The following is a 19630-nucleotide window of genomic DNA, read 5'->3' as shown; positions in this document are numbered from 1 at the left end:
AACCAGCAAAGATTGTTACATTTTGTGTGTGAACTTTTTCATGGGTTTTTACAATAGAGGTCTCATACAATATTTGTCCTTTTGCGATTGACTTATTTCACTTGACTTATTTTTTTAAGAAAATCATCTAAACTCTGAGTATTTCATTTTGATCACACGAAGATGATAATAACCAGCCTACTTCATGAAGTTTTGAGGAAAAGGAAGTGAGCTAATATGTTAATGTGAGGTATACAGTTTTAAAATTTGACACTATAGATATTAAACTAAACTACAGTTCTTCTTCCTTAGATAATCTGATAGTAGAGGAAGCAGTGCAGGAGTTGAATTCCTTCCTCACACAAGAGAATATGCGACTACAGGAATTGACAGACCTTCTTCAGGAGAAACACTGCACCATGTCACAGGAGGTACTTGACCAGAAAGCAGAGATGCCTGTGTTTGGTAGCTTATGGCAGGCTTTGACTCAGAATTCTGAGTGCTTCAAGGATTACCTTACTCTAAAAAGCCTATTTTTACATTGAAGGGCAATGCAGAGCAGGGTAAAGTAGCTACCAGCTCTCAAGAATCAAAGTCTGAGGAACAGTTAAGGGAAGAAAATAATTTAATGTTTCTTCTTTACTGTTGTTGTTGTTAGGTTGCTAGGTGCTGTTGAGTCGGTTCTGACTCATAGCGACCCTACGTACAATAGACTGAAACACTACCGAGACCTGCACCGTCCTCACAGTTGCTATGCTTGAGTCCATCGTTGCAGCCACTGTGTCAGCCCATCTCATTGAGAGTCTTCCTCTCTTTTGCTAACTCTCCACTTTACCAAGCATGATGTCCTTCTCCAGGAATTGGTCCCTCCTGATAATATATCCAGAGTACGTAAGATGAAGCGTCACTGTCCTTGGTTCTAAGGAGCATTCTGGCTGTACTCCTTCCAAGACAGATTTGTTCATTCTTCTGGCAGTCCATGGTGTACTCAGTATTCTTCCCCAACACCATAATTCAAATGCATCAATTCTTCTTTGGTCTTCCTTATTCATTATCCAGCTTTCCTATGCATGTGAGGCGATTGAAAACACCATGGCTTGGGTCAGGTGCACCTTATGATATCTTTGCTTTTTAACACTTCAAAGAGGTCTTTTGCAGTAGATTTGCCCAATGCAATGCGTCTTTTGATTTCTTGACTGCTGCTTCCATGGGTGTTGATCGTGGATCCAAGTAAGATAAAATCCTTGACAGTCTCAATCTTTTCTCCATTTGTCATGATGTTGCTTATTGGTCCAGTTGTGAGGATTTTTGTTTTCTTTATGTTGAGGTGTAATCCATACTGAAGACTGTAGTCTTTGATCTTCATCAGTAAGTACTTCAAGTCCTCTTCACTTTACTAGGCTTCTGTTTAAACATACATTTGAGGATCTTAGTCTTTAGAAAGAAGTAACATCATGTGGGGTTTTAAAGAAACAAAAACAAAACTAAACTCCCCAATGGTAAATTACTCCAAATATAAAAGACCATGTACAATGTTACTGAGGAATGAATTGGTAGAAATTTAACAGAGAATAAGGCAGTAGGAACTACTGCATAGATGATGGCCTAGCAACTTGTGGAAAGTAGGTTTTCAGTCCCAACTTGGGCACAAATTATACCAGACTTTGCCAAGATTTGGATGTTTATTCATTCAAAATGATCGCGATAAAGTGATGATAGGCCTCATAAGACTCGTCTGACCCTACTGACAGTCATTTTGGTTTAGTTTTAAGGATACGCTTCTGAGATTTGACCTATTTAGTTTGGCCACCCGACTGTCATGCTGATTAGTAAGTTAATAGTTACCATTTATTTAGTGCCTAGCATTTAGACACATTATGGGTATTATCTCTGATGGTCAAACCACTGCCATTTTATTGCTAAGGAAAAAAATTCAAAGAGGTCAAGTGACTAGTCCAAAAGCACACAGCAAGAAAGTGATTGAGCTGTGATTTGAATGCAGTTCGGTTTTAGCTTCAAAGCCCACATTCTTCACTATAATAACCATGCTTCCCGAACTCCAGTGCTAAGGTCCATGCTGGGCTGGTTGCATGAAGATCATCCAGAGAGTTTATTGATGAGTGTAAATTCATATCAGCCTTCAAAAGGGTTAGAATATAGTGACACTTATAAAAAAAATTGGGGTGTAGTAAGAAAATAGAATAATCTTCTGTCATGTTTTAAGACATAAAATAGTTGCCACCTAGATGGAAAGCTCTTCCTTTTCCAACCCATTCCTAAATCTCAGCATTACTAAGCTAGAGAGACATGTCATTTTGCTCAACTGGGCTGATGTCCAAGATGACTCTCATGGCTGACTGTTGATGGTGCCTGTCAGTTGGGAGCTCAGCTTAGATGTTCACTAGAACACCTGCATGTGGCCTGTCCGGCATGGCATTCTCAGAGAAGTTGGACTTCTAACATGGCAGCTGGTTTCTCTGAGAGAGTGAGTGTCCCAAGAGCACCAGGCAGAACCTGACTGGCCTTTCTGATATAGACTCAGAAGTTATGTAGTGTCATTTCTACTGGGTCACTAAAATTGACCTACATTCAAAAGATGGAGTCTTCAGTTTTGGGGCTATGTTTTAAAACTAACACATAGGATATATACAGATTAATGTGAATGTTGGAGTCCTGGTAGCAAAGTGGTTAAGAGCTCAGGCTGCTAACTAAAAGGTCAGCAGTTCGAACTCACCAGCCACTCCTGGGAAACCTTATGGGGCAGTTCTGCTCTGTCCTATAGGGTCGCTATGAGTCAGAATCAACTCAATGGCACAAAACAACAACAACAATGTAAATGTGTAACAGTTTTATAATTAAAATACTAAATTGCTTTAGTTGGTGTATAGCTCCTAAATAAACAGAAAACAACAAATGTTTTAAAATACCTTTGTAGTATCTGATTAGAGATTGCTCTAGGATCAGTGTAAAAAAGAATGGAAGTTTTCCATTTGTTCTGTATGGAATATCATTTGTAGGAATGTGGGGAGTGGAAGCTGGTGTTAAAGACAGCTATCTTTTCTGAATGTACATTTGAGTTTTTATCTTCTAAAATATTTGTCTGGTAAAATGAAGAGATTATTTTTTGTCTCTTAAAAGATACACATTTTCTGGTGGTTTGTGGTCTATTTAAGGAAATGGTGCTTTTCAGAGGTAGAAAATTTATTGAACCTTAAGTCATCTTTTCCTTGTGGGAGAGTTATTGTAGACTTCTACAGTTTTCATGATTAAAGCTGACCCAGAACTTTTAAGAGAATCTGTGATTTCATTTTTGTAGAGGGTGAAGCATCTTCTGTTTAAATCTTTTCTGTAATGATACATAAACAAGGGTTAATTTTGTGGGATTCCTTTCCTAACTTGGTCTTTTTGCACTATAATTTTTTGAATGTTTGTCTTTGGGATGTAGTTCTCCAAGTTGCAGAGTAAAGTGGAGATGGCTGAGTCAAGAGTGTCTGTCCTGGAGTCCATGATTGATGACTTACAGTGGGATATTGACAAAATTCGAAAGAGGGAACAGCGACTCAACCGACATTTAGCAGAAGTCCTAGAACGGGCAAGTGCTATTTTATTCATAGTTCAGAGGCTAGAATCATTTTAAGGAGTCTCTCCAGAAAGTACGAATTTAGGTAGTGGTGTTTGGGGACAAAACTGAGTTCTTTAAAAGTACTTTGGTTATAGGACTAGAATCTTAAGGTCTGTCGCTAAAGAATCTTGTTTTTCTCTGTAGGTGAATTCAAAAGGTTATAAGGTGTATGGAGCTGGGAGCAGTCTCTATGGCGGCACAATCACTATCAATGCCCGGAAGGTAAAATCAGTGATTCACTCAGGAAATGTTTTTTGTGCTGGTTTCAGGTGTTGGGCTAGGAATTTTGGATTGTGTTCTCAAGTGGCCAAGTGGGATTTTGTAGAAGAGTGAATCAGTGAAGAACTGGAAGCTTAGGAATAGGAATGATTTAAGAAGAATTATTTTTCTTTATTCTCATTTCACTATTTCCTGCTTCTCTCCAGTTTGAGGAAATGAACGCTGAGCTTGAGGAGAACAAAGAATTGGCTCAGAACCGTCATTGTGAGCTGGAGAAACTTCGCCAGGACTTTGAGGAGGTCACTACACAAAATGAAAAGCTGAAGGTAGGAGAAGCATCTCTGAGGGGCAGTAAAATCAAACTTTTAGCTGACCTACTCGTGTGCATACTTATGAATCCTTGTAATTTACGAGGGAAGAGAAAAATGTGAGTTTTGTTTCTATATCTTTTTATTTACAGTGTGTTCACTTATTTGTACCCTGTTCCAAAAAGGATTTAAAGCAACTTACAAAGATATATAGGATAAATCAAGGCACTCTAACTTAGGAGTTGTTGAGAAAAACGAGTAGGGTTAACTAGGTTGAAGATCCAAAATGGATTGAAAAAATGGGTCTTGCCTACAAGAGGTATGCAAGGAGCATGTGTGTACATACTGTGGGAGGGTAGGCCACTCATGTCAGTAATTGCCGCAGATTTCTAGCTGCCAAAACAGAAAGACACATGATCAGTGATCCTTTTGGTTTTCAGACATGCCCAACATAATTTTCTCTCCTCAGGTTCTTGGGGGAAGGAAGGGGATTCTGGAAGTCTCCCCATCTCTGTTTCAAACATAGCCATCTGTCTTTTATAATTTGATTTGTTTTCAGGTAAATACATGAATAAAGATGTTTGAACTAAAAAAAATGAAACAAAAAACCTGAGTTAGATTAATTAAAGTTGTTTGAATAATTAAAGCAAACGATTGCTTAGGAGAGCATGACTGTTTTTGACATGATGTCAAAAATATTTTTCTTGTGACTGTTAATAAAGAGAACACGTTAGGGACCAGAGTCTTCCACTATGTTTTTTTTTTTCCCCCATTTAATTTTTTTTTTATTGTACTTTAGATGAAGTTTCACAAAACAAATCCACTATGTAAAATAAACATCTTGACAGTTTCATAAGGTTTGCCCTGGTGGCACAGTGGTTAAGAGCTCGGCTGCTAACCAAAAGGTCAGTAGTTCGAATCCACCAGCTGCTTCTTGGAAACTGTATGGAGCAGTTCTGATCTGTCCTAAAGGGTCGCTATGAGTCAGAATCGATTCGACGGCGATGAGTTGTTTTTTTTTTTTTTTTTTTAAAACAGGTCTAGTGTCCTTGGGTCTACGTTGACAGTGTTATGCAAAAACACATATCAATTAAAATAATTCTTGGGGAAAGAGTACTGTGTATCCAGGTGGTCTGATTTTATCTGGGATAGATTTTATGTAACTAGAGGAATGGGTAGTATACCTCCGATGGTCTTTTGTAAAGATTGTTTCAATTATGCAGGACATCAGTGAGTTCAAGATTTTATTTCCTGTCTCGTATCTGGGGCATTGATACTAAATTCTGCTCTTTCTTTTCTTTGGGGCTTCCTAAGGTGGAATTGCGGAGTGCAGTGGAGGAAGTGGTTAAGGAGACTCCGGAATACCGCTGCATGCAGTCACAGTTCTCTGTCCTGTATAATGAGAGCCTTCAGTTGAAAGCACACTTGGATGAGGCTCGGACCCTACTTCATGGCACCAGGGGTACCCACCAGCGCCAGGTTGAGCTCATTGAGGTAACACCCTTACTTTGTCTTCTGTATGTAAGCATTTCTGCCTCATAAATTTTACTCTGTTATGCTCAATTTATCTCTCATTTATTCAACAAACATTTATGAAGTGGATGTATATCTTTACTTTACCAGCTGTTGGGGATACAAAGATGAGGCAACAGAGTTCCTGCCCTCAAGGATCTTATAGTCTAGTGGGAAGGAAATTATCCCTTAAAATGCAGTGTGGTGTAATGGAGGCACTGCAAAAGGTGCAGTGATAAAGTAGATAGAGCATCTGATTTAATTGTGGAGCCTTCCTGATTTAACTGTGGAATCTTCCTGATTCCACTTGAGGAAGTGAAGTATGAGTTTTAAGGATAAATAGTAATTTACTGGTAGGCAAAAATAGGAGAAGGGAATTCCTGGCAGTGAGAACAGTGTGTATAAAAATGTGAGAGAGCATGACAAATATTTTAGTATCACTGAAGCCTTACGCACATGAGGAGAAGGTTGGGTAGAAACTTCATCACTACATGCTATTATAGCATGTAGTGACATATGTAGATAATTTTTTTTTTAGAGGCAGAAACTCTTATTCATATATTCACTTCTGTATTTTCCCAAGACCTTAAGGTAATGTTTTATAGTAGGTCTTTTAACAGATGCCTGTAAATTGAATTTAATATATCTTACCTTATGTATGTTTATGTACTATTTGTATGGTTTAGTTCTCCATATAAACTGTAACATTCTCAGAGTTAGGGTCCATTTCATTTATTTATTCAGTATCCTGCCAGTTCCCAATTCAGTGTTTTATAGATGGCCAGTGCTCATTAAGTGTTGATTGAATTAGAACATTTCAGAATAATCCCATCTTTTCTTGGCTTTTCTTCTTTTTCTCTTCCCAGTTCTTATAGATCAAATTTAGAAACAGAATAATAGAATATGACGATATTTCCACATCTTGATAAGAATTTCTGATTGGTTCCTTTTTTTATGTGTAGCGAGATGAGGTTAGTCTTCACAAGAAGTTGAGGACTGAGGTGATCCAGCTTGAAGATACCCTGGCGCAGGTCCGCAAGGAGTATGAAATGCTGAGGATAGAATTTGAGCAGACACTCGCTGCCAATGAACAAGCAGGTATAATTATTCTCACCCCACCCTGCAGCAGTCTGCTGTGAATGCCTTCCTTGGAAGAGACATTGTAGTCACTAGGATTCATTAGTATTAACTGGAGCTCAGAAGTCCTAAAGCAGCTTAAATCAAATCCTGTGATTCATTTTGATTCACAGCCTGGGTGTTTGTTTTTTAACTCAAGTTGACCAGTGTTATTTTCATCTCCTGAGAAGGAATCTTTCTGGGTAATCCTCCTATTTCTTAGAGGTTCCTGATGTGTTTTGCGCTTTCTCTCCTTGTGCCTCTGCCCTTATCACAGTTCCTCATAACATTGCTGTTGCTGTATTTAAGGCCCTATAAATCGGGAGATGCGCCACCTGATCAGTAGCCTCCAGAATCACAATCACCAGCTGAAGGGGGAGGTCCTACGATATAAGCGGAAATTGAGAGAAGCCCAGTCTGATTTGAACAAGGTACCAGGAGGAGTAGAATTAGTATTATTTGCTTTTAAGTTTTCAAAGCTATCTTTAAGTAAGGAAAGCACTGTGGTTACTGTAAGTTATGTGCATCTTTTCTTTCTTTGTCCTCCCAGACACGTCTGCGCAGTGGCAGTGCCCTTCTGCAGTCTCAGTCGAGTACTGAGGACCCTAAGGATGAGCCTGCAGAGCTGAAACAAGATCCTGAGGACTTATGCACACAGTCCTCCGTGTCGAAGGCATCGCAAGAGGAAGTCAATGAAATTAAGTCCAAACGGGATGAAGAAGAACGAGAACGAGAACGGAGGGAGAAAGAGAGGGAGCGAGAAAAAGAAAGAGAACGGGAGAAGGAAAAGGAGAGAGAACGAGAGAAGCAGAAACTAAAAGAGTCAGAAAAAGAGAGAGATTCTGCCAAGGATAAAGAGAAGGGGAAACATGATGATGGAAGGAAAAAGGAAGCAGAAATTATCAAACAATTGAAGATTGAACTCAAGTAAGAGCAATATTTAGAATAACTGTTTTTGAGCCAAAGGCTAAGATAAGGGTATGAGGCATGAATTGTTTGGTTGATGGCATGACATCTGATAATTGTAGTATTTTGAGTATAATGTATAACTGATGTGGCCCCAGCTTTTGATTAAGTATACAGCCAGAATGGCCTGCATGGCTATTGTGTGGCCTGGTTCAGTGGTCAGGTATCAGTAAACCCTGTGGCTGTAGACTTATTTTTCATAAATCCAAATTGAAGGGGTGTCATAATTGGCAGTAATGGTCATGACACGACAGTTATTGGAAATTAATTATTGCTACTTTCTGGATTTGGACAGATTACTGGCATTAGCTATAATTTGATAATACTAGGTGGAATATGTATCACTGTATTTTGAAAAATACCTGATGTATTTGCCTGAAAGTTAATTAGTTCGTGTATATGCCAGATCATTTTAAAAGATGTCTTAGGAGGTTTACTTCTATAGGCCTTGAAGCAGTACCTTTGTCCTAACCTCACGTATTGTCCCTTCTCCTAATGCATAACCAGTAACTTCTCTGATAGAAATGGCTAAGCTCAATACTTCTTGCTCCCCATTTTTGATGGTTAACTCTTCTTTGATCCTTGGACTTGGGGGACCACTGTGTTTAAAACACCCGAACTCCTTTTGTATGTAAAAGCATAGGGAAGAGATTTGATAGTGTAGTACAAGATGAAGTTTTCATCTTCAGCTGGTGGTTAATCATTCAACTGTCAAATCTAGGATTAGCAATATTATTGTAAACTTTTAAATTTCCCCTCTTTTTTCTCCTTCTTTTTGATCTCTTTAAGGAGAAAAAAATTTTTTGAAGTGTAGGTTATCAGAATCATCTCGGTGATGGTTTGTTTGAAATAGATTCCTGGCCCCTGTTCTGGACTTGGACCCCTGGTGGCGTAGCGGTTAAGAGCTTGGCTGCTACCCAGAAGGTTAGCAGTTTGAATCCACCAGCCTCTCCTTGAAAACCCTATGGGGCAGTTCTGTTCTGTCCTATAGGGTTGTTACGAGTCGAAATTGACTCGATGGCAGTGGGTTTGGTATTTTTTGATCCCAGACTTACTGAATCTCAGTCTCTAATAGTGAGGCCCCAGAAATTTGCCTATTTATTACAGTGTTTATTTTATAGCTCTGTGGGAGAATTTTATTTTAAGGGAGAAATGATTCATTAATATAATTTAGTCCTCTATACTTTTTGAATATATCCAGAAGTTTGATAGTCTGTGCAAAAATTTTATCCTTTATAAGTGTGATATAAAGTGTAAAATAAAACTTTTAAAATATTCTGCTTGATTCACAGTTTTCTTGCCCTGATGCCCTTTGTTTTCTCATTATGCCATTCCTTTCCTTCTGTCATCACCCCGCCCCATCATAGGAAGGCACAGGAGAGTCAAAAGGAGATGAAACTATTATTAGATATGTACCGCTCTGCCCCAAAGGAACAGAGGGACAAAGTTCAGCTGATGGCAGCTGAGAAGAAGTCTAAGGCAGAGGTAATCTAGTCTGCCTTTACCTGTCATTCTGGTTAAAATCTTCACTGTGGGATTTTCTTTTACTTCTGAAGGTTATAGTTTAACTTTAAAGTTAGTATTTATTTAGCTCAGCAACATTTTCTACTCTTTCAGAGACCATCTAAATTAGAGATTTTCAGATTCCACATAAGGTGGTAAGGTATATTAGAATTACCGGGGATAGGAATAGCTTTCTCAAATCTTTTATTACCCCTTCTCCTCGTATAAATCATTACTATAGTGATTCTCTTTTCCTGATTACTTTTGGAAGGAATGTCTTATAATCTTCGAAATATGGGGCCTAGAAGAAAAAGGGCAAGAGCCACTATTCTAAAGAAAGTACACATGTACTCCTCAGAAATGTTGCTCGTAGAAGCATGCATTGGAATGAAGGGATGTTAAAACAGTGTTGGAATGGGTGTATTAGTATGTCATTTATCCCTTCGTTCTATAATTTTGTAAAGGTTCTTTTGGTGTGGGCCTTCCACTTGTGCACAGTATAATTTTTAAAATTTGTGGTATAACTTATTCTTCATTTTTGTGTGATTCTTTTCCTCCTATAGTTGGAAGATCTAAGGCAAAGACTCAAGGATCTAGAGGATAAGGAGAAAAAAGAGAACAAGAAAATGGCTGATGAGGATGCCTTGAGGAAGATCCGAGCAGTAGAGGAGCAGATAGAATACCTACAGAAGAAGCTGGCCATGGCCAAGCAGGTGGGCCCACTTTGTTTATTTAATTGGCTTTTTAAATAAATGTTTCTTGAGAAGAGGAAGTCATTGCTAGTGAAATTTGCTCTTTCATTCTAGTCTTTTTATTTAATATTTTTTCTCTTACATGTTTTCTTGTTTATTTGTTTACATTGAAATTTTCACCTGTTATTTTGTTTTATAATTTTCGTGAGGCAGAAAGTTTACTTTTATTTTCAAATGGATAGCCAGTTGTTCAAACATTGTTTACTGAGGAATCATCCTTTCCCTGCTGATCTGAAAGCCGAGAATAGTGTGACTATAAAATGGAAAAAACATATATATAAAATTTTATACACTTTATGATTATAAGTAGATGAAACCAAGAAAACCATGCCCTAAGTAAAAAATTGTAAATAAATAACCAGTATATTAACTATGGGAGGAAATTTTCTTCTTACAATAAACATGTATGTCTTAATTTTTAAGTCCCAGTTAATTTTATTAACATTCAATAATAAAGATACCAAAAATGGTTAGAAAAACCGTATACAGTAAAACTGTGAGAGATGGAACTCAACGGGACTGCATTTGGTTTTTCCAGGTCTTGTAAGTTGTCCACCTTTGACAGGGTGCAGTCACCACTTTCCTGTCACTCTCTAGTGGAAAATATTTGAGTTTTCCTTCTCTGGCAGGTTTCTGCCTTATACAGCTCCCGGCTTTCGCAGGTTTTACAGTACATGCTCACTGTTAGGAACACCTTTATTGTTCCTAAGAAGTAGCATAATGATAATGAGATGAAGTAGTTTTCTGGTGATTTGATCATTAAGTACCTTGAAAAGAGGAACTTCACTAGCTCCTGTAAATTTTCTTTTTTAAAAAATGATATTTTCCCTTTTCTTAAATTTGTCGATTACCCCTTTGTTTAAAAAAAAAAAAAAAAATTATCAGGAAATGTACTACCACAGTTTCTAGAACAACTGGAAGGAAAGAAATACATACTATGTTACTGTATAGGGCAACTCACTATCTTAAAAACAAATGTTAGTTCTCCCTAAGCTAATGTGCAGATTTAATGCAAACCCAATAAAAATACTGATTTCCTTTTGCTTTTGTTTATTTTGGTACTAGACAAGCTGATTTTAAAGTACATATGGAAGAGTAAGCAGGAGTGGCTAGGGAAACTGAAAAAGAAGACCAGTAGTGGGGAGGGAGGGGATTCCTGTCTCCACCAGATATTATAACAAAGTTTCAGTAAGTAAAATAGCATGGAACTAATAGACTATTAGAACTGAGTACATATAAGTATGTAATACATGATTAAGATTTAAATCAGTGGGGAAAAAGAAGATTGTTACATGTGATGGGGCAAAAATAAAATAGTATTGGAAAAATGTTGGGTGCATACTTGAACAGTTGATACTTAGGATAATTTCCAAATAGATCATAGATATAATATTAAAAAAGTGAATCCATAAAAGAGCTAGAATAAACATAGGTAAATTCCTTTATAAGTTTGGAGTGGAGAAGACCTTTCTAACTATTAGTAAAAGTCTAGAAGACATGAAAGAAAAGATTGATAATTTTGACTTACGGAAAAAAAATAAAAACAACTTCTGCATGGCAAAAACTGTTACCAAAGCCAAAAGAAAAGATAAACAGGAAAATATTTTTAACACATCATAAAACGATTTATCTTTCTAATACATAAAAAAGCTACAAAGATTGATAGAGAGGAAAACCCAACAACCCAATAGAAATGAAGGCAATAGACATGAATAGTTCACAGAAAAGAACATAAATGACTCTTAAACATAAAAAGATGCTCACGTAAATGTAAATTAAAGCTGCTGTTGGATAACCGGTCTTCATCTATCAGTTTGTTATGAGACTGGGTTTTTTACAATACTATTGGAAAGGTTGTAGATTAAATTCAGTGTTGTAATTGTGGAAAACTGTGAGAAGCAGTAAGGTTCTTAACAAGTTCTCTTAACCAGCATTACTCTATCAGTTTGTAGATTAAACTTTGTGTAATTTTTGCCTGCTGTAACTGATTTCCGAGTACAGATCAACTGAGTATCAAACCAGCAATAGGTGTCAGTAGCTTCAGGTAACAGGGCTTTTTCTGTATTGCGAGCGCTAACTTAGTGACAAAACCAAGCTTCTTAAAACTAGGTTTCTTTCTGTTACTAATGCAAACCAAACCCATTGTTGATTTTGCTCATAGCAACCCTGTAGGACACCCCTTGGGTTTCTGAGGCTATAAGTCCTTATGGAAGCAGACTACCACATCTTTCTCCCACAGAGCGGCAGGTGGGTTTGAACCGCAGACCTTTTGGTCAGCAGCCAAGTGTTTAACCACTGTGCCACCAGGGCTCCTATTATTTTTGAATGAACAGTGGGAAAGTTTAGATTCCTGTGCTTGTTTCTTTGGAGTTAGAAATGAGTTAGTTCTTTTTTAGGCACTCCAGACCAGTCCAGTGCTATTGAAATAAAGGTTTTTCCTCCTTATTTTAGGAGGAAGAAGCTCTCCTGTCTGAGATGGATGTCACAGGGCAGGCCTTTGAAGACATGCAGGAACAAAATATCCGTTTGATGCAGCAGTTGCGAGAGAAGGATGATGCAAATTTCAAGCTCATGTCAGAACGTATCAAGTCCAATCAGATTCACAAATTGCTTAAAGAGGAGAAGGAGGAGCTAGCAGATCAGGTTTTGACTCTGAAGACTCAGGTAATTAGGAGGAATAGAACTTTTCCATTCTGTTGAGTCAGAGTACTTTCTGCATGAAGATAAAAGAATGATGATTGTGGCATTACTTGTAATAGGGGAAAAAAACTGAAAAATAAAACATCATTAGGGTACTAGGTAAATAAATTATATATCCCTACACAGGAGTACAGTGTAACTGTTAAAACAAATATATATCTGTTAATAAAAAATGTCTAAAATATATCATTAAGTGATTTATGACCACTTTTGAGTTTTGGAAAAAAAAAAAGATAACGTGTGTGTATATATTTGTGTATGTGGGCTGTGTATTTAGAAAATTTCTGGAAGGCTGCCTGAGAAACTGTAAGAGTGATTGACTGTCTGGCTACCTCAGGATGTTGGGATGGGAGTTTGTGGGTTCGGGGTTAGGAAGTGGGTATATGATTTTACTTCTTACCCTTTAATATTGTTTGATTCTACTTTGTACATGAATTTCAAGAATACTGCTTTTTTTTAGAACCTCTAGCCGTTCTAAAAGAGCTATACCTGGACTTTTGTTTGAGCTAATTTACAGGCCATTGGCTTTGAAGGTTCACATAGTGGGAGAAAAGAAACATCTCTAAATGTAATTTCCTCTGTTCTTGGCAATTTAGAGAAGAAAATCTTTTCGGTGGTTTCCCAGACTCTTATTTGAATCTTTGGCAGTATTTTATGTTGAAAGTGAAGCTTTTGTTTGTAGCTTGCATGTATTTTGAAGAGTTCATGGGTAAAATCAGTAATAGTTTGAGATTCCTAACATACTCTGTTTTGTGGGCCTACGGATTAACAGAGCATAGTCAGTTTTATTTTTTTCTTACTTCGTGTTTATGTTAAAATCTGGTTTTTTCTTCAAAGGTTGATGCCCAGTTACAGGTAGTAAGGAAACTAGAAGAGAAGGAGCATCTGTTACAGAGCAACATTGGCACAGGGGAGAAGGAGCTGGGTCTTAGGACCCAAGCCTTAGAGATGAATAAACGTAAGGTATGGTTGATTGCCCTGTAATCTGAAGTGATGGTTTATTTCAGAGAACAAATCAGTAAAACACTCATGACATTTTTTCCTTGGTCTTAGATTAACATTTTGCCTCACTGGAAATACAGGGTGATGAGATGATGTTATTGGTACCTCTCCCACAGGCGATGGAAGCAGCCCAGCTTGCAGATGACCTCAAAGCACAACTGGAGTTGGCTCAGAAGAAGCTACATGATTTTCAGGATGAGATTGTGGAGAACAGTGTCACCAAAGAAAAGGACATGTTCAATTTCAAACGAGCCCAGGCAAGAGCAATTGTCTTTTTTTTACATTTTAGCTTTTAGATACTTGCTGAGCTTTGAAGTGATCCAAAATATGAAAGAGTCAGTGTAATATATGTCATCTCTTAGACTGTAAGTTTCTTGAGTGAAGAGATAGAGTGTGTTTTCTTCACTGCCATATCCCCCAAACCTGTCGGAGTGCCTAGCACCTTGTAGGCATGAAATGTTTATTAAATGAATGAATTAGTGAAGTGTTAAAGAAGTAACAACATAACAAGATTGAAGGATTTTTGAGTTCTCCTATAATTGCTTTATTTTTTGAATGTCAGCTATTTCCCATGTTGCCTTTTAATTGTTATCTGTAAGACTGTAAATTATTTTAATTAAGTGTACCTTTAGTTTAAAACTAGATACCTTAAAATAAAATGGACTGTGAGATTTTCCTCTTTTTTTTTTTTTTTCAATTCCACCCCTCTGAACTTTTAGAATTGGCAATAGTTAGATACAGCTCTAGATTTGCGATATGATTATGGTTGCCTGTTCTGAACAAAGTATCTTGCCATTTGTAATTCTTCACATTCCTAAGGGATAGTTGGACATGAAAAGACAGAAAGTTCAAGTTATAGCAGTTATTTTTCTCAAAAATGGCAGGTGTGGTGAAGTATGTCTAATGAGTATGCACTTCTACCATAGGAAGACATCTCTAGACTTCGAAGGAAGCTGGAGACCACAAAGAAACCAGACAATGTGCCCAAATGTGATGAGATTCTGATGGAAGAGATTAAGGATTACAAGGTTAGAAAAACTGCCTCAGTGATTTCCTTGTGTTCTTTGTCAAGGCCTGAAATGGCCTACTAATAAAGTGGGAGAATAAATATTAAACTTTTTTACTTGTAGGTAATCAGAGAATGGTTTATTTTAGGGGGAAAAAATGGTACTCTTGTCTTAGATCTTTGTGGGGTTTTCTTCTTATTTCTTTGCTTATATGTGAGAGCCATTGGATCATAAACTTATGGTTGCTCAGACTCTGACCATTTATCTTTTTTAGGCACGCCTGACCTGTCCATGTTGCAACATGCGTAAAAAGGATGCCGTACTTACCAAGTGTTTTCATGTTTTCTGCTTTGAGTGTGTGAAAACTCGCTATGACACCCGCCAGCGCAAATGTCCCAAGTGTAATGCTGCTTTTGGTGCCAATGATTTCCATCGCATCTACATTGGTTGATCCAAGTCAAGAGAAGAAGAGAGGCTGGCTAGACAGGCACTTATTCATTAACTACCAAACCTCTACCTCTTTTCTCCTTGACTGTCACCTACAGGGCAGTTTGTCAACCATCTTTACTCCACAGATGTTACCTTCAGAGTCTTCTCTCTAATAGCTAGATGACTGTAGAGGAGAGGACTGGTAAATGCAAGTCTTGGTTTTAGAATGAATTAGAAACAAACAACTCTTGTTTGTCTTCCCTACCAGCTTTATTTCCTGCTTGTACGTTCTTCGACATTTCTTCTTGGGGCCCAGTATATAATCTTGGATTCTCCATTCCTCCTGAAGAAGTCAAGTTGGTGTTTTTGACTTGGAAAAGGGGGCAAAGAAGCGTGGAAACACATGGCTATTTTGGGGAGTGATCTTTTAGAAATAAGCTACCTGTGGGCACAAACTTTTCTTGATTTGGGTAGTAAACTTTTTGTAAACTTGGATTATAAAATGGTGTAATTGTGCTACTCTCTCCTGGATGGTTTGAGGCCTTAATGAAATTACATCCAGGATGATTCAGTCCATTTCCCATTCACTAGCAAAGTAACTTGTTAAGATCAGCTGGCTTCCTTGTTAAAGTTAAAATTCAGTTTTGAATGTTCTCTTAATTAAAGTCTTTAAATTTCTTGAGGCCAGAATAGTTTCAAATAATATAGCTCTTTTTATCTTCTAATGAAATCAAGGTTGGAAAGGATGGGGAACAGGGCTGAGATAGTGACGAGATCTTCTGGGTACTCTGGAACTTGATACATAGGCTTTGGTGAGCTGTGAATTGGTCGCATTCTCCTCCGGACAGAGATTGTTCCAGATGATCCTCTGTAATGTTTCTGTAGGACTTCATATTTCACAAGCTTCAATTAAAGCAGGATTCAGTTTGTTTCTGTGTTTGTGGTTCTTTTTTTATTTCTTTGAAACTTTTATCTTTGTCATTTTTAGTTGATATTACACCAGCAATTCTAGACTTGAATTCTCAAACTGAAATAATCAACTTAGTTTAAAAGGCTGGCTATGTTTAAAGTATTTAGTTCTTTGATTAATTGAAGCACTGTTTTCCAAATTGTTTTATTTAGTCTGGTCTGAGGAGAGATTATGCCTAAAAGATGACAGTTTATTTGACTACTCAGTTCTTTTCCATAGTTCATTATGGGAGTAGGAGATTGTGATTTATTTTCTAGGAAGTATAATGCTGCCTGGTATTTTAGGTTGAGAGTTCATGAATTATAAATTTGGATAGTGAACTGTAAACCAGAGGTTTTATATATCCCTAGTAAGGTGCTGTGCAAAGTGTGTTTTGTCTTGATCGCCACCTGTCCTGGAAGATGGGTAAAGGCAAATTCCATATCCCTTGTGGTCACCACCTATTATCAGCAAGACTTGTTATGGATTCCACAGTCATCAAGAGAGGTCATGGGTGCCTTTATCCCTCTCCGCCACTCTCCCCTTCCCCGCTCCCACAGAGCCAGGCTGGGGCCAGGTGCTGCTGGTAGACATACAGTGGGTTTGTGTTCCATTGATAGGACAATCTAACAATTTCCTCTCTTCTTATAGGGCAAACATGAGTTTAACTTCGTTGGTTGGAGAGAAGGGGACAATTGACTTGGGCAGCAGATGGTTTTTGGATACTAACTGTTTATGAGAATTGTCTGGGAAAGCCAGCTGCCCTGCACCAGGGGTCTATGGGATGTTGTGGAAGAAGCTACTAGTCCCGTGGGAAGCTGAATTTAGGGGAAACTCCCCCAGTTGGGAAGAGCAGGGATCCCCTAGTCCCAAAGTAGCTTGAAATCCAGGCAACTTAAGGTGATCTCCCAAAGTTATTTTTGGATAGTGACCAAAAATAGTTGTGATCTTTTGGCAGTTTGGCTTCTCGCTACAAAAGAATTTACTGAATGGACTTTAGTAATATCTCCCAAATTGCATACCAAATTTCATTTATTTTGTATGTACATTATCCATAGCTTTTGTTCAGATCCTTCAAGAAATTTTGGAATTTCATAAATCCCAGAAAAGTTAATAACCATTGCTCTAGATCTTAGCAAATATAAGGAACTTTAAAAGATTATTTTTTAAAAAGTAATACCTATTAATGCCAATTTCAAAGGTTATTGTAAAAGTAATGGAGGCCCCCCCTTTTTTTTTTTTTTTTAACATTTTGGGCCTGCTCTCCTTTTCTTCCTCTTCTATATAGTTTTATTGTTACCTTGGAAATGTTTTCGGGTTTCTGACCAAAATCAGGGTTGATGTGCTCTAAGGCATGTGCCTTAGCTCTGTGGCTTGGCTCTTACTTACTGTAGGGATCTTTTTCAAAAGTATTGAGCTGTTTCTGCTGGCTGTTGCATTCTTACATGAATTTCCATAGGCACTCCTTGTTTTATCTTATTCTCCACCCAGATCCACAGGCATCCTTGTCTTAAGGCAGGAGCTCAGTGCACACAGCACCATGTGTGTGCCACTTGAATGATAAGTGTGATTTGATGTTGTGGGGATTTGTGGGAAGATTCTGGACAATAAAGGATCCATCATGTGTGTTCTTTTAGATCTACTGGGATGTGATACTCACTTCTCGTAGGAAGCTATATGCTACCCTGATCTGTGTCTGTTGTCATTTTCTGGTGTGGAATGCCTTTTAATTTTTGTTTCCTTACCCTTTTTCCTGAGGATTGTCAACTGTTTGATAAATCCAGGTACCGATGGGTCTGCAGAAAAGTTTTGACTATTTTTTGACTATTTAACTGACTAAGAAAGCTACACTGATAGGAGTAGAAAATTGGTGGGTTGTGTGTATGTTGGATTAGGTTTATATAATAGGAAATCCCTGGCATGAGAATACTCAAAAATTTCCTGGATATGTAACTGTTGCATCACAAAGGAAAATTGAGCTTTAGCTTCTGGGGATTTCTATCCAAGTTTGGTCTCTTCCTAATGTTAGATATTTAGGTTTTATTAATAGCAAAATTCACAATTACTAAAATTAGGACAGGGAAAGGTCACTGTCTTAACAGTCTAATCCCCAGTATTTAGCATAGGGCCTGGCACATACCATTCAGTAAAGATGTGCATGATTAAGTTAATGCACCTCCATGCTTCTGCCAAATCTGCAGAAGTCTGTTTTATTGGACCAGTGTGTGAATTCAAACCTTATCATTTCCTTTACTTTTTTTTTTCTGAGTGGAAACAAACTTTCCTCATACATTAGAGTAATCCTTAAAATACGGATTATCCTAAAATATATGACTATTTTTAGGTTTCTTTTGTGTTGATAACAAAGGGATTATTATGAATTCTGAAACTAACACTGCCATTAGAGGAAACCTGTGGCAGCTGTGGTTTATCTTATAGATTTAGCTTTTTTTTTTTTTTTTGAGGGAAGTTGTGGACAAAATTGGAACCATAGTATATTCGCATTAATAATAATAATATATCTGAGGATTTCAAGTTACTGAAATTTATGTAGTGGAATGATTTGAAAGGTGGGATGTGAGAACTGAAAGGGACCTTGAATCATGTCCTTACTTTAGAAATGAAGACAACCCAAGGTCACGCAGTTTAGCCACAGAATCAAAATGTGACGGTTAGACCTTTATGTTCTTTCTTTTAACCTAAGCAGAAACCCTATAACTATAGAGTGATTGTCATCAGGGAGATCATAAATAGAAATATTATCTGAGTTATTTTGAAGTTTTTCTGAAGACTTATATAAACCTAGCATATTTATCCTTGATACTGCTAGTGTAAATAGGAACCCTTTCCAAGCCCGACATAGTTGTTGTTGTTAGGTGCCTTCGAGTCAGTTCCGACTCGTGGTGACCCTGTGTGCAACAGAATGAAACACTACCCGGTTCTGCGCCATCCTCACAGTAGTTTCTATGTTTGAGCCCATTGTTGTAGCCACTTTGTCAATCCATCTTGTTGAGGGTCTTCCTCTTTTTTGCTGATCCTCTGCCTTACCAAGCATGATGTCCTTCTCAAGGGACTAGTCCCTTCTGATAACATGTGCAAAGTACGTGAGACGAGGTCTCACCATCCTCTTTTCCAAGGGACACTCTGGTTGTATTTCTTCCAAGACAGATTTGTTTGTTCTGCCAGTCCAAGGTATATTCACTATTCTTCGCCAACACCATAATTCAAAGGCATCAATTCTTCTTTGGTTTACCTTATTCATTGTCCAGCTTTTACATGCATGTTGAGGTGATTGAAAATATGGCTCGGGTAGGTGCACCTGAGCCCTCAAAGTGACATCTTTGCTTTTTTTTTTAATTGTTTCTCTCTCTCCCCTGAGTATTCTCCCTCTTCTCCTCCAACAGCCCCATATGCCCCAGATGCTGGGAATCGAGAGTTCATTCTTACTCGTATCCTCTCATTTATTCTTTTTTTAAATTTTATTTTATTGTTGTACTTTTAAGTGAAAGTTTACAATTCAAGTTAGTCTCTCATACAAAAATTTATACATAAATTGTTATGTGACC

General features: G+C 37.7%; 1 protein-coding gene across 3 annotated transcripts in view; it reads left to right on the top strand.

Moving 5' to 3' along the window:
* Positions 1-16044, top strand: part of RNF20 (ring finger protein 20) — a 27870-nt gene extending 11826 nt beyond the window's left edge. For all 3 annotated transcript variants that reach the window (XM_023727452.1, XM_023727455.1, XM_023727454.1), the window contains 15 exons: positions 292-410; positions 3425-3571; positions 3746-3823; positions 4027-4146; positions 5443-5622; positions 6603-6738; positions 7066-7187; positions 7307-7683; positions 9090-9207; positions 9789-9938; positions 12429-12641; positions 13515-13640; positions 13796-13936; positions 14606-14707; positions 14961-16044. In XM_023727452.1, the coding sequence (XP_023583220.1) occupies positions 292-410; positions 3425-3571; positions 3746-3823; positions 4027-4146; positions 5443-5622; positions 6603-6738; positions 7066-7187; positions 7307-7683; positions 9090-9207; positions 9789-9938; positions 12429-12641; positions 13515-13640; positions 13796-13936; positions 14606-14707; positions 14961-15137 (2306 nt within the window). In that variant the 3' untranslated portion in view covers positions 15138-16044. The remainder of the gene's footprint in view (positions 1-291; positions 411-3424; positions 3572-3745; positions 3824-4026; positions 4147-5442; positions 5623-6602; positions 6739-7065; positions 7188-7306; positions 7684-9089; positions 9208-9788; positions 9939-12428; positions 12642-13514; positions 13641-13795; positions 13937-14605; positions 14708-14960) is intronic.
* The last annotated feature ends 3586 nt before the right edge of the window (positions 16045-19630 follow it).

The sequence above is a fragment of the Trichechus manatus genome, unplaced genomic scaffold (genome assembly GCF_000243295.1).
Source record: "Trichechus manatus latirostris isolate Lorelei unplaced genomic scaffold, TriManLat1.0 scaffold00016, whole genome shotgun sequence".
Taxonomy (NCBI): domain Eukaryota; kingdom Metazoa; phylum Chordata; class Mammalia; order Sirenia; family Trichechidae; genus Trichechus; species Trichechus manatus.
This window is presented reverse-complemented; position numbering and strand designations above follow the sequence as displayed.